At 40.8% G+C, this 14,068-nt stretch overlaps 3 protein-coding genes across 3 annotated transcripts; 1 reads left to right on the top strand and 2 right to left on the bottom strand.

The window, feature by feature from the left end:
• Positions 1-226: 226 nt before the first annotated feature.
• Positions 227-4,336, bottom strand: LOC111273137 (ATP-dependent RNA helicase DDX19A). The gene is made up of 7 exons (XM_022854819.2): positions 3,926-4,336; positions 2,724-3,171; positions 2,185-2,292; positions 1,861-2,034; positions 1,405-1,584; positions 1,093-1,233; positions 227-708 (listed from the first exon to the last, which is right to left on the bottom strand). The coding sequence occupies exons 1-7, from the start codon at positions 4,093-4,095 to the stop codon at positions 460-462; spliced, it is 1,470 nt and encodes a 489-aa protein (XP_022710554.1). The 5' UTR covers positions 4,096-4,336; the 3' UTR covers positions 227-459.
• Positions 4,337-8,051: 3,715 nt separating this feature from the next.
• Positions 8,052-10,153, top strand: LOC111273135 (corticotropin-releasing hormone receptor 1; the record flags this gene model as incomplete). The annotated part of the gene is given in 1 exon segment (XM_086973489.1): positions 8,052-10,153. A coding segment is annotated over 1 exon segment (97 nt), but the record flags the coding sequence as incomplete, so codon positions are not given.
• Positions 10,154-10,208: 55 nt separating this feature from the next.
• Positions 10,209-13,947, bottom strand: LOC111273134 (sodium/potassium-transporting ATPase subunit alpha-B). The gene has a single exon (XM_022854817.2). It carries the CDS (start codon positions 13,593-13,595, stop codon positions 10,254-10,256), a length of 3,342 nt encoding a protein of 1,113 aa, XP_022710552.1. The 5' UTR covers positions 13,596-13,947; the 3' UTR covers positions 10,209-10,253.
• Between the last annotated feature and the right edge of the window lie 121 nt (positions 13,948-14,068).

Raw genomic sequence — 14,068 nt, 5'->3', positions numbered from 1 at the left:
TATATATATGTTTTGTTGTAACATAACTTGTTTATGTATATACAAAATACAGTCACAGAATTCCTCATATGCATAGCGTGTCATATTTCGGTCGCAATAACAGACCTCAAGTTTGCTGTATTATTATGAATATATGCATGCAGAGGTGATTGATGGTTCAAGGGCAATTGTATTCTGGAGATATTCAATAGTTGTGACAAATATAGGGAATATAAATTCAACAAAATCTGTGGTCAATTGGCGTGACGTTTATTGGGAAATATTCTCGCTTTGAATACAACTTCCTTCGTTTTCGTTTGCGTTTGTCAAATACAATGGTCATACATATAAATCAAACGTTCATTTCGTTAAACTAGGTGCAATATAAATCAGGGTAACTATTGTAATCGTTCAGCAGTCGGAAGTATGAGGACACACTTGGTAGATGAATGCGATGTCCTTGTGTTTATACTGAAGAAGTTAGTCATCTGACGAAAGACTTTGGAGTACATCAACATCCTCAAAGTCGATAAAAAGTATCTTTCTTTTGAAGTGATCTTCGATAGCGGCAACATGCTCCTTTTCTTTGAGGTCGTCCGGGTTAATGAAATTAATTGCGACGCCGGTTTTACCGAAGCGGCCCGTACGTCCAATTCGATGGAGGTATGTCTCGAAGTCCGGCTGACCTTCACGGTTAAGCGGCAGGTCGTAATTGACGACCAGGGATACCTGATAATCAAAAACAAACGATGAACCTCATGATAAGACAAAAAAAAGACTGCATAGAATAATAGCTCATTCGATACGACAATTACTTAGATGTAGGTGAGTTTGCTTGTTTTTAAGAAAACAAAACCTTTCCACTGGGGGCCCACTAATTTCCCGAAGTATCGATACTGTACACTGTTTAGCATCTCTCCCTTCAAGCAAAATATACCCTATATCGTTTTCTTATTCTATACGACTATGTTTAAATGCTTCCAGTACGAATGCCTCTAGCCAGCATTCTCGAAATGACAAATACAGAAATGGCAGAATATGGATGGTAAACTATATGTTTCTTATCAATACTTCTCATTTCTTATTAGCGTTCCAGTAAACAAATTCGCTTGCCTGCTCAATGTCGATTCCTCTGGCGCATAAATTCGTGGTGACCATTACTTTTTCGAGACCGTTGCGGAATCGCTCGATCGCTTCAACTCGTTCCTCCATGGCAAGATCACCCATTAGGAGACATACATTCTGATCTAACTCCTGTAAAACAAGTATTTTGATATGAAAAACAAAGACATGTAGTTTATTAATCAATCTCTTTACTGGGTTGTAATAACGGCGCCTGTAAAAGGACTGTATTGTAAGATAAAAAAAAAAGCCTAGTTTATACTCTAACGGTCTGACTAGATATGTAAACAAGTCTATACCAACCTTCATCGATCTGGTGATTTTCACAGCTGACATTTTTGTTTGACAGAAAATAACGGCCTGACCGACTGGCAGCGTAGAATAGATATTCTCAAGAGCCCGCATCTTATCGTCTTCTGTAGGTGTATGCATAACAAACTGACGGATGTTTTCCAAAGACTCTTCTTCACGTTTCAATGTGATCTATAAAAGCATTCAATTCACGCACACAGTTCAACTTAGTAAGAAGGATGGTGCTAGTTATTAGGACATCCATAGTAATCTGAGTACGGCGTATTAATGTAATAACAACAGTATGCTTTAAGTTAGGATTCGAATAACAGGCCATGTAGTTTTCTTTTATATACCTCACTCAACAGTGTAAATAAAGCATCAAAAGAGAGAACAATGACTAGTCGACAAACAATACTTTAACAATAAGCAAAAGCAGAGAAAGTTCTATACGTATTTTGTTCATACCTTAATACAAGGTTCAGGAATGATCATATCCGCGAATTTCATAACTTCATCGTTATACGTAGCGGAAAACAGCATCATTTGGCACGAAGGGGAAAGGCGACTATGTAAGCGAATGCTTTGGTCGTGATGTCCTGTCTCCGAAATCATTACGTCCGCTTCATCAAGTACGAACACCTAGTGTAAAGAGTAATGAAATAAAAAAGTTAAAAAAAGTGGAAGATAACTAATATTATCTTTGTCTCCAAGGTGAGATTTGAAAAGCAATGATTTCGATGAAAATATACAGGAATCATGTAGTAAATAATATTTTAAACCAAAACACACCTTGATCTTAGAGACGTCAAAAAATTTTAATCGCCACGCCCAGTCGATCATTTTTCCTGGAGTTCCTATCACAATCTGTTCGGTAATCACCGTTCCCTCAGGCATCACCTAGAATCCAATCCGAAAACAAACTAAGGAGTGCTTATCACCACGTGCCTATTTCAACGCAAAAATAGCGGTCGCCTAACCATGTGACTTAAATACATGTTGAGTATGAAGTAATACTGTAACATTGTCTAAGAACGAGTCTTACGGAATATAGCCTACCAAGGAGTACTCAATACTATTTATTCCAAAAGCACAATAGTCTTTGCAGACGATTTGACGTTAGTGGTCACCGCTAAAACCGAGAAGAACCCTTAAAGAGGATGTTGAATAAGCACTATGAACTGCAACTTTCGTAATGTATGCGTAACGCTATTGCATATATTACGCACGCATTTGTTATGTCTACATAAGGACAACGCGTTTGGCAATCCTAACGGACCAGACCTTCCAAATTATCAAAAATCCCAAACATACGTTCTGCTAATTCTCACCTGTCCGCGTACTGCAAATTTGACCTCAATTTTTGGGCAAAACTGCAGCATCTGACGACAGACGTCAGCGGTTTGTTTGGCCAGCTCAAAAGTCGGGTTCAAAATGAGTATCTGTGGGTGACGCAAATTTTCATCCACTCGACTCAATGACGCCAACAGAAATGTAGCGGTCTTCCCTGTACCGGATTGTGACTGCGCAATCATATTGATGGGAGGATCCGCCATAAGAGTTGGAAGAGCTGTTTCTTGGATTTTTGACGGTTTTTGAAAGTTCATTTTGTAGATGGCGCGAAGAAATTCATCGCGCAATTTGAGCTCTTCAAACGTATGAACGGAGTAAAGTGGCGAGTTAGGATCTGACCGCTGAATTTCGATCTCATTTTTGCTTTCCAGTAGTTTTGAGCGAAGGAGCTTTTTCATATACGAAACCTCGCTTTGTGACACCTCCCTGCAAAAACGTGGAAAATTAGTTGATGTGGCGTTACATGAAAAATAGCACTGGTGACACTGCTCTAAGTGAGGTATGCTGGACTTGGAATACAATGTACACTGCAAAATGACATGAAATAATACGGCGCCACGAATTAGAAGTAATAGAATAGCAGCATATATTTACAAAAAAAAAAAAAACAAAAAAACGCCCAACGAATTCTTTCAACTTTAAACCGCTTTAGGTCATTGTTGTAGTTTGCTACGTTTATTAACCGTATTGCTGCATTATTTGTATCACTGCTGTATTAACTATTTTTATTGTGGGTCTTTTAGCTATGTCATTGCCCTATCAAACCTTAGAATACAAAATAATTATTTGACTGGATTCCCCCCATTTTTCTTATATTATTCACAATAGCTATAATTCGGGAAACTATATTGACATGGAAGTAAACATAATGGAACACAACATGCGCAGCGCTTTCACAGCCGAAAAATGGAAGCGCCATAGGTAGTGTATCAATGTGCGTGTTTACGTAGAACCTGCTACACATTATCCAAAATGCTAATATATACCAAAGTAAAATTATGGTCGCGCGTAAACTAAACTCGTTGTTAGAGGGGTACATACAGAGTACCTAAAAGGACCAGCTTGACTGAGGTATCATCATCCCGAGATCGAAGCTAGAGGCATGCTTTGGCGGCTCAAAACAGAAAAACCATTTCTGTTCTGATGTAGCGAATAGTTAAATATTAGCTTTTCTACTCACTTTTCGACGTTGGGATCATCGCCCGCGCCAGCCAGCGTTCCGCCCGCCTCTTTATTGAGTTTGGCTGTCTCTAGCTTGTTTTGCGAGCCGGTCTTGGTCTCTGACGACTTCTCCCTGTTGGCAGAAGAAGTGGCTGTGTCGACCTTTGGTTCGCCGCCGGCTTCTGACATGTTTGCTGCTGTTCGGCTTTATGGGACAGCCAAACCACAAATAATTAAACAAGTACTTTTACACAAACTATAGCAGCTGCAAATGCTTTTATGGGTTAGCTTGTGACAACTAATACAACCCAGATGGCTCGCGAATCTGCACCACTGAGATACGAGCCGATTGAGGCACCCGGTCTAGCTTTCAGGCGGGGCTGAGTGTTGCACGCCGGCGCTGAGTAGCTGATCATTGGAGCGAATAAACGCATTTTTGTTTACATGGCTTCTAGGGGTAGCGGCTGTACCCAGGGGAAGGGCAACGCTAAGCCAAAGAGAAGGTAGAAGCAAATGAGTATTGCAAAAGCGGGAGAACATTGCAAAACGTACAATAGAAAGAACGGATAATGCAATCTAGAGCTGACTTTCAGTCTTTGTTTAGGCAAACAACAATGATTGCGGGTGTTCCGATTTTAGTACAGTACACATTACATTTGCTCGAACGAGGAACGATTAAATCATATCGCCACTTTGAAGGTTTAGATCTGGTTTTCTAAACAGAACTCGACAGGACTGTGAAGTATGTTGTTGCATTAAGGACGGAATTAGGAGAGTTTAATATAGCTTATGCCTAGTGGCGAGTAAGTCAAGCCATGAGTATGTATCGTTAAACGTTTTCTTCGCAGTTGATGACAATGAATGAACACTAGTTGATAGTTCCTTGAAGCCCGTCTATTGTCATTTCTGCTAAACGAGTTCGTATAGATGATTCGTGTTCGAAAACAGCCTATTAAAGCTTTCAAACTTGACCAAATTTCAGAATTCAAAAAGAAATAGCGGGAGGATGCCCAATAGAACGAAAACGACAAATGTCTGATAACAATAAGAATTACATCAAATGTGATTACGTTACACCCATCACAACATAATTAAGCTTCATGATAAAACAAATTACACACATCTGCTTGCACGATCTTGCGCCCTGTGCACGTTAAGCACAAACGATGTTATATAATGATTGCTACTTCGAGTTGAATCATTATCTAGGATTTTGAACTATGATGCAAAAGTAGATCTCTTTGTAAACATCGCCTACCATTCTTTAGTAAAAATCAAGCCGAACATATTTTAATCACCAGACATTGTGTAGCGATGCGTAATTTGTTTGCTTGATCAATATTCACTAATTGACAACTCACAAATCGGCGAATTTCCAGATTTGAGCTTAGTGTTAACCATACACTTATTTGTGCAAGAATTCCTAGTCTGTTTTATGTGCGAAATGCACGATTTTTACACGCGTTCCCTTACAGGCTCATCAAATATGATGTGCTGACATCAACACATTATTTCGGGTCAGAGAGAATTTGCTCTGTGTTGCATTATATTTAAACCAATAAAACAACAATGGTGCCGTTACACTCGGAAAAGGCATAGAAGAAAAAAGAAGAAATCGGTATTATGATTATTAGGCGTGTATTGTAAGTTACACGTTAGCTTTATACCATGCCACCTAAGCATCCTTGAAATCCTTAGGCCTTTTTCGGCCAAATGTGAATTGTCTACTATTAACTCTTTAGTAAAGGTCGAACAACACAGTGAACACTATCGCCAACTTTTTAATAGTACCTTATATAAGACCTGCAAGAAGCAAAGAAGGGTTTTTTCACTTCTGAACAAGGTCTGGACTAAGACTCAGCAACTGCTTTACCTTTATCGCCTATTTTGTTGGTCGATACTGTACCAAAGTCAGCCATGCAATATCGCAGCGTTTTTTGTCACTTCAATGATTTCGTCTCACAAGCGATTTCATCCTAGTTTATTTAGCTCTGATTATTGTCATTCTCGTGTTTGCAGGCTTTACGCTACGCATCCCTTGTGCGGTCTTCGATGAATTTTGACCAAATTGAAAACGAGAAACGTGGAGCTTAGTAAGATAAAACATTGCCACACTAACCAATAGACTTTATAAGTCAGCAAACTTCCATTATGTTGTATAAAGGCGTCTTGACGTCGATAATTCTAAGACCCGCCGGAAGCACACTGAAAGAAGTTTAATTCGGCGGCTAAAATTTAAGCATTCGGTCCGCATCCATTTAATGTTATCGGGGCATGACTTAGGTATCGATAGAGTCAACAGCCTTCTTCTACGCCTACTACTAACTCACGTTTTTAGAGGGGATTTTACTTGTCAGAAACTCTCAAAGCACGACTCTAGACGATCAGATATTTGTTCTGCCTAAGAAAGGTTTGTCCTGGATAATTTCGGGTGTCGACCATTCTACATTAAACGCCTTTCAATCTTCATTACACCGAAATTTGCAATTTTTAGGCGACCGCTGGACCCAACAACGATGCTGGACGATTTGAGGTCACCATATTATTTTTAATATGAAAATAAGACATTCGAGCTCCTATATGCTCAGCCTATGTATGTATTTTCGCATATGCTCAGGACAGTCTTTTGTGTAAAGCATCATTTTGTTGGCTTAGTCGAGGCAGTATTCTATGATCATGAAATAGTTGGGATAATTTTCGCATACTTCTATAAAGCAGATCAGATCTGGATGGCAGAGTTACGTTATCGAACTCGTTCACCCGTTTTACAGTGACGAATTCATCTTTGTGGATGCCACGACACGCAGCACCTTATGCATCTGAGCCACTCAACGAAAGATTACAATTACGTGAAATTTCGGAGAAATTAATGGTTTCTGTTTTCAGTGGGCATAACTACGTGAACAAATGTCGGAACTAATGTTTTGAGCCCGATAAATCCAAACATCGAATTTGTACTGTAGACAAAAAAAATGTACAGCTTGTTGCATTATATATTGCGCTGAAAGCCCTATGTCCGAATCAGGTAGCTCCTCGATATCTACGTCGGTATCAAGTAATTTTTTTGTCAGTCAAATCATTAACGGAGCTCAGTGATGAAGTTGAAGACTAAGACTTCTAAGCTTCGTCACTCTAACTTGGACTTGTTCTTAATCCTTTAAACGATTTACAGATGCTAGCTTTAGTCTCAGGTCGAAGCAAACAAAGATGCTAATAAACTATTGTACATAACACTTGGCATCATTGACCGCGGTTCGGGTGTCCATGAACGTTCAAACGCTCCACTTAAGGCCATAGCCTAAATGCCATAGTGCGTTTGGACTCATGCATGATGAACCCTATCAGTTACAAGGCCTGCCGGTGTATGAAACACATGGATGATTTAAAACATAATACTCATGGGATCACTTTAGGCGTAATTCTAAAGAGAGAGAAAATATCGTTTCAAATGTCAAAAATTTATTTTGGCAAATAAAGGCTATAAGCACCTTTATTTTGCCGATTCTTGTTAGCTCAAGATATGGCTGACTGTGACGCTTCTCATATTAACGTTGAAAAGTCCTATAATGTAGAGGGTACTCCCTGTAAGCCTAACGAATGAACTGTTACGTACAAGTAATGGAAAATGAAAAAAATTTAATTTTCATTATACCTATTTTGCAGTCCACGAAATATACGCTAGACACAACCATTGTGAATTCGCGTATACGGTCTCGTCAAAAATTATCTACTTAGTGTCATATATGTAAAATTTAGACGCTAATAATAGCTTGTCGAAGAAATACTGACCGCTTTTCTAGTTAGATGGCTTCAAAGTCACACATCTCAGGTCGTATGAATTGCGTCGGATCGGCGTTGGTTTCGTTCGAAAATTTTGGAAAGTAACTTAATAGTATTATTAGATATGCTGAAATTGTAGGAATGTTTTCATGCAGACTAAAGATAGAGTGCTTAAATATGAGTGAAATTTTTGCTAAAAATCGTTATATTTTACCATTTTACTACGATATAGCTACAAATTCTACCCAGGAATGAAAAAAAAGCGTACTGCTTATGGTCAGAAATAGTTCTGTCGAATACGTTCCGTAAATTTCGACGCTAAAGACGCTTCTCGTGAGGGCTTAACCAATGACGGAAAAAGCTGTTGAAATTATTGCAAAAGTTGAGCAGAAGCAACATATAAGTAATCATGACATTACCAGTGTACTGAGCACCCATTATCAAACAATTTTTAAATTATAAGAAAAAAACTAACTGTCACAAAAGCTCAATAACTGAGTGGCACGCGGATTAATGCAAAACAATTTATTCGACTGTACCTCGATCTGCGAAACTCCACAGAAACACAATGATCTTGAGCCTTTTCTAGAACGATTGATAACGAGAAAATAATGTGCAAAGAAAATTATACAAAAATTCACTCCAAACAAAAATTTGTGGGATAGCTTAGACTGACACCAAAAAAGATGATGCTGTGTGTTTGATGGAATTGGAAAGGAGTCGTGCATTACGAATCGCTACTGCCTGGCGAAATGATCGACCCGCACCCTTTACTATCGACAACTAACAGGGTTACAACAACCCATTGGAAAATATCGACCAACGCTAGTGAACAGAACATATGTGGCTACCCATCAAAAACTGAGAGAACTTGGGTAAAAAACTTTAGTACAGCCGCTGTATATCACGGACCATACAAATCAAACTACCATCTGCTACGGTCTACGCTAAACTCCCTTAATGGTAATTCAGTTTCAGTAAAACGATACAAAGATTACTTGTCAGGCCCAGAAACCGCAGAAATTCTACAGTGATGGAATTAGGCTGTTACCAGGAAAATGGCGGAAACCATAAATCAAAATCGCATAATTTAGATTAGTGTGACTTTTACTTTAAGATATTTTTTTAATTTGCTTCAGTTCTGGCTTAAAAACGATCAGTGTTTTTTCCGCAGGTCTATACTTGGCAATATGACAGAATTTATTTACTATGGTCGATTACACAACATTTCTTTTGGCAAGACATTTCGGAAAGCTCAAAACTAATGTTTGCCTGGACAAGTTTAAGTCCTGGATTTTTTTTCTAGCGATGCACCTAGGGACATCAGGACTACTCGGCAACCCTACTCGGCAAGAATGATTCATCACATTGGAGAATAAAATGGATTCCGCCTCGAACGAACCAACTCGATTTCGTTGAGACAACTAACAAGGAATATATGACACCGAGATTGAGCTCCGCTCTCTATCAGCAAGGATCCGGATTTAAACAACAGATTCACACGAGAGGTGGCCAATGTTTACTGGAAGATAGCGGTAAATGTCACACCCCACGTCTCCTACGTCTTTGACATACACATAGCTTATTTAGTTCATTAAAATTTCGGATTATGCATAATTTGAGATGAAAACCACGCACTGCGTACTAAAGTAGCGCGTGCCTCGTGCGATTTACCTTCCCAGATAGTAAGCCACGCACCAAAGGCGAAGGAAGGTAGCAGAAAGCATACCCGTTTTTTGATATTTTTGATGAATGAAGGCGTCCCTGCGAATAAATAAGCTAGTCAGTTTTGTGCCGTGCCGTGGACTCTTGAAACACGTTTCAACCTACATGTTTTGAATCAGTCTTATTTGCTTTAAGTTTAAATGTATTTAAAGGTCTTCTCATGTGCTGCCTACGCCATAGCCAGCAGCTGGTCATTGAGGCCTAACGGGCTATCTGATGGTCGATATCGTTACTATGGTCCTTTTACACCTATCTGCAATGTGTGAAGATAAAGAACTAATGACTATACCTCATCGACACCGTTTCCATTACGTCACATGTCTGCTGCATTAAGAAATTACTACCTTTGTAGATAAGCAGTTCATCAAATTTACAAGATTACACTGACATTGGCCCTTGACTTATTCTTGGCACGTCCAGAGAGCAATAACAAATCACAAGGCCGCTCCAATATTTTTAAATCAGTACCGATCGATATATAAATTGTAGCTAACACGTCTATTTGTCTACGTCTATTTGTTTCCATACCTAAATTGGAGTCGTACTAGGAGTGTCGGCGAAAAAATCTGCTAGAGTGTGACGAAACGACTACTGTTGACATCTCGCTGATTAAATTATGGATAGCACATTATTGCTAGGAAAAAGTCTAGATACAGATTGACAGCTTATTGGGCCTTCCTTAGGTACAAAACACAAAGGTTTGGCCTAAATATACGTAATCACAATGCTAATGTAGCTCGCGCGGCCGACCGCTTAAAAACTGATTGTCTCTACGTTATTAAACAGAACAAAAGGAGTAAATGTACTCAAACATAGAAAACATTATTACGAAAAAACGATTACTAGTAAAATGTCTCGCCCTCAACCCATCCACCCGGGTTGTTGCGAAGGATGTATCGGCGAACCTCATCAAATACAAAAATCACTAGTGCAAACGGTAGTCCATAGAACCACCAAAGTGCATTCAGGGGATACATCCTTAAAGCTTTGTCCATACCGGGGCAGTATGTTAGGAAGGCAGCGAACACCGTTTCGAATAGCAGGCTAAAGTTCAATACGTGGTTGCGCATTCCCTGGTGGATAAGCGAATTGCGTCGAGTCTTGCAGATAATCAAATCGGCCCATTGTACAACGACAATTGTTACAAAAAAGGCCGTGTGACAGGTGTATTCAAGTGCCTTACGCTTAGGGAAGGTCCACTCTTGACCATACGAATCCTCAAGGTCATTTACGTGTTTCGCATCCCACTGCTTGCGGATGCCTATTAGACGCGAGGGCCAAAATCCATTTTCACCCATTATGCAGAAATACGAGTAAAAACCAGCTGCTGCTTGAATCATGCCAATCTGTCCATAAGCCATTGAAATCAACCTTTCGTTAACTAGTCGATCTCGTTGGGCATTTCGCGGAGCACGTGTCATGATATCAGACTCGGCTTGTTCGTAGGCAAGCGAAATAGCTGGAACCAAGTCAGTACCGAGATCGATGAAAAGTATCGTAAATGTACCCAGAGCAAGGGGCATGCTTATAACGATGAAAAATAGGAACGGTGTTACTTCGGGAATATTCGACGTAAGTGTATACGCAATCGACTTTTTCAAGTTGTCAAAAATTATTCGACCTTCCTCAACCCCCGTGACAATCGAGGCAAAATTGTCATCGAGAAGAATCATATCAGCGGCCTGTTTTGATACGTCCGATCCTGTAATGCCCATTGCAATACCGATATCCGCCTTCTTCAGCGCTGGCGAGTCGTTTACGCCGTCGCCTGTTACAGCCACCACGTGCCCTTGCCGTTGGCAACTCTCAACAATGATCAGCTTCTGCTGGGGAGATGTACGAGCAAATACGAGCTCGTCGAAACGATTTATAATCGTATCAAGTTCCTCATTGGTCATCGTACGAAGTTTTTCGCCATGGATAACAGCGGCATCTGCTTCTAGGGGGTCTAACTCATTGATGGGTATTTCGTACCTCTCAGCTATATCTTCGATCGTTTCATTGTCAGCAGAGATTATTCCGACTGCTCTAGCGATAGCTCTTGCTGTGATTGGGTGATCACCGGTTACCATGATGACCTTAATTCCAGCCGATCGGCATTTGGCAACAGCATTTGGGACAGCAGCACGAGGAGGGTCAACCATCGAAACGAGACCGAGAAAACGAAGGTTCGTTAGAGGAAAGTTCTCTTTCTCACTATTAAACTTATAACCTTTAGGGTATTTGCGGGCACGCAGCTCGTAATCGCAGACGCCAAGCACACGCTCTCCATAAGAGCCCAGGGTTTTGTAAGTGTTTTGAAAGGCCGACCTGGCAGCATGGTCTAGAATAACTTCCTCGCCATTGATAACAATCGATGAACAGCGTTCGATAATTCTTTCAGGAGCACCTTTCATGCAGAGGCTGTAAGTAATATAATCCGATTCATTTGAAGTGTTGTTAATTACGGGCAGATCGGCGCTGTGTGGCTCATGAATTGTAACGTGGTACTTATTGCTCGAATTGAATGGTACTTCATAAACCATGCGATTACGTTTTCGGTAGCCCGCCACGTCACCAACACTTTGTTCCATACACTTGAGTATCGCTTGTTCAGATGCATCACCTGTGCAGTCCCGTTTGAGTATCGGTACATTTTCCTGTCCAGGCTTAAATTCTGCTCGCGAACATAACATGCAAGCGCGAGTAAGTAATCGCCACGTAACTGATGCGTTGTCGTATCTCATGCCGACACCCGACTCTCTCGTGTCGGAGTCTATGATCTTGTAGTCGAGCCACATATGCGACACAGTCATACGATTTTGCGTCAACGTGCCGGTTTTGTCCGAGCAGATGGTTGAGGTCGAGCCGAGAGTTTCAACAGCTTCCAAGTTTTTTACAAGGCAATTTTTGGCAGCCATCCGTTGAGCAGTGAGCGTTAAGCACACTGTTACCGTTGCCAGAAGGCCCTCGGGTACGTTTGCAACGATGATTCCTATCAGGAAGACAATCGCGTCCAACCAAAAATAGCCCATGCTTAAGGCAATGATAGAAAAAGTTATCCCGAGAGCGATGGCAAACGTGCTAATGATGTGAATAAAATGTGCTATCTCGCGACCGATCGGAGTTTGGTTTGTCTGAAGACCTTCGGCCAAATTGGCGATTCGTCCTACAACTGTGCGGTCGCCGGTGTAAATCACTACACCTCGTCCAACTCCTTCCAAGCAATTTGTCGAAAAGAACACGATGTTTTTAGCCTCCAATGGATTTGGATTCATCATCTTAACACTGGCGGGCTGTGGTTCCGATTCGCCTGTGATTGAAGAGTTGTCTACCTTGAGGCTGGTGCACTCTATAATCCGTAAGTCTGCCGGAACTCTGTCACCGCCTTTTATTTCGACAATATCTCCGACGACTAATTCTTCTGCAAGAATCTGTAACTTCTGACCATCCCTGACAACCATAGCATGCTGCGGAATCATCTTTTTAAATGATTCCATAATTTTCGACGAGCTTGATTCCTGATAGTATGAGAAAGCGCTAGATATAATCACGACAGATGCTAAAACGACTCCGAGATAGAAATTATCTTTGGCTGATGCTACAGGCGAATTCATCTCCTGTATCGTATAAGCTATAAAGCATAATATCGCCCCTGCCCAAAGAAGCAGGGAAAACCCTCCAAAAAGGTGATGAAAAAATTTTACCCATTCTGATGTCTTCTTCGGTGGAGTCAGTGTATTAAGGCCGTCTCTTTTTAAGCGTTGCTTCGCCGCCTTAGCGCTTAAGCCAGTTGCTGGGTTAGTTCCTAGTCTCTGATACAGTTTTTCCAGAGCAATCTTGTGCTCATCCATTTCCAGCTCCTTTTTGAGATATTCAATGTTTCTTTTGTCATCTTTATCCTTCTCTTTATGCCTCTGAACCTTTGCCGACTCAGCCGAAAACCTCGAGTTACTGGCGCCAGGCTTGTTTCCGCCGTTGTTTTGGGCGGTAGAATTCCTCGAAGGCTGATTCTGAACCTTGTCACGGTTCGGAGACTTCTCGGCTCTTTCATAGCGGGTGCCAGGCCTCTTGATAGGTTGTCCGACTTTGGCCTTGCCTTTGCCACCGCTTAGCAAGTCTACGTTATTAATGCATGTGGTCGAATCGAGTTCAGTTAGAGGACTCGTCGAGGAAGTCGAAATGTTCGAAGACCTTTCGCTCATTGCACCCTACGCGCTGCGAGACTGAGCGAATTTAAAAAAGCGTACAAAACATTATCATAGATTATTCTAGTTTATTACACCCGTGCACTGAGACGACACCACGCGGTATAGGGGTGAACGAACAAACTTTATGCTTCGACAGAAACTATCCCTGTTATCTGAAAAACAGTTTTGCCCTGCGAAATTCACGTTGTTTATACTCGGTGATGAGTGAACGTATTCATAATGAATTGTAACGCACTCAAGCTAGCAGGCGATTTTTAGCTTAATGAGAAAAACTACCAAACGAGAAATACCGATTTAGGCTCTCTCTACGCGAGAAAGGCGCTGTCAAAGCAGACGACGAAATCTATTTCTCGAAACAGGGGCTCACACTGTCTAACTCTTATTTACCGAAAACAGTTAACAAAGTATACAACACAGATCTCTAGGCGCAGAAATTATATTGACTTACGTCAATTTTCTGCTTGTAC

Source organism: Varroa jacobsoni, unplaced genomic scaffold, assembly GCF_002532875.2.
Source record: "Varroa jacobsoni isolate VJ856 unplaced genomic scaffold, vjacob_1.0 contig04955, whole genome shotgun sequence".
Lineage (NCBI taxonomy): Eukaryota > Metazoa > Arthropoda > Arachnida > Mesostigmata > Varroidae > Varroa > Varroa jacobsoni.
This window is presented reverse-complemented; position numbering and strand designations above follow the sequence as displayed.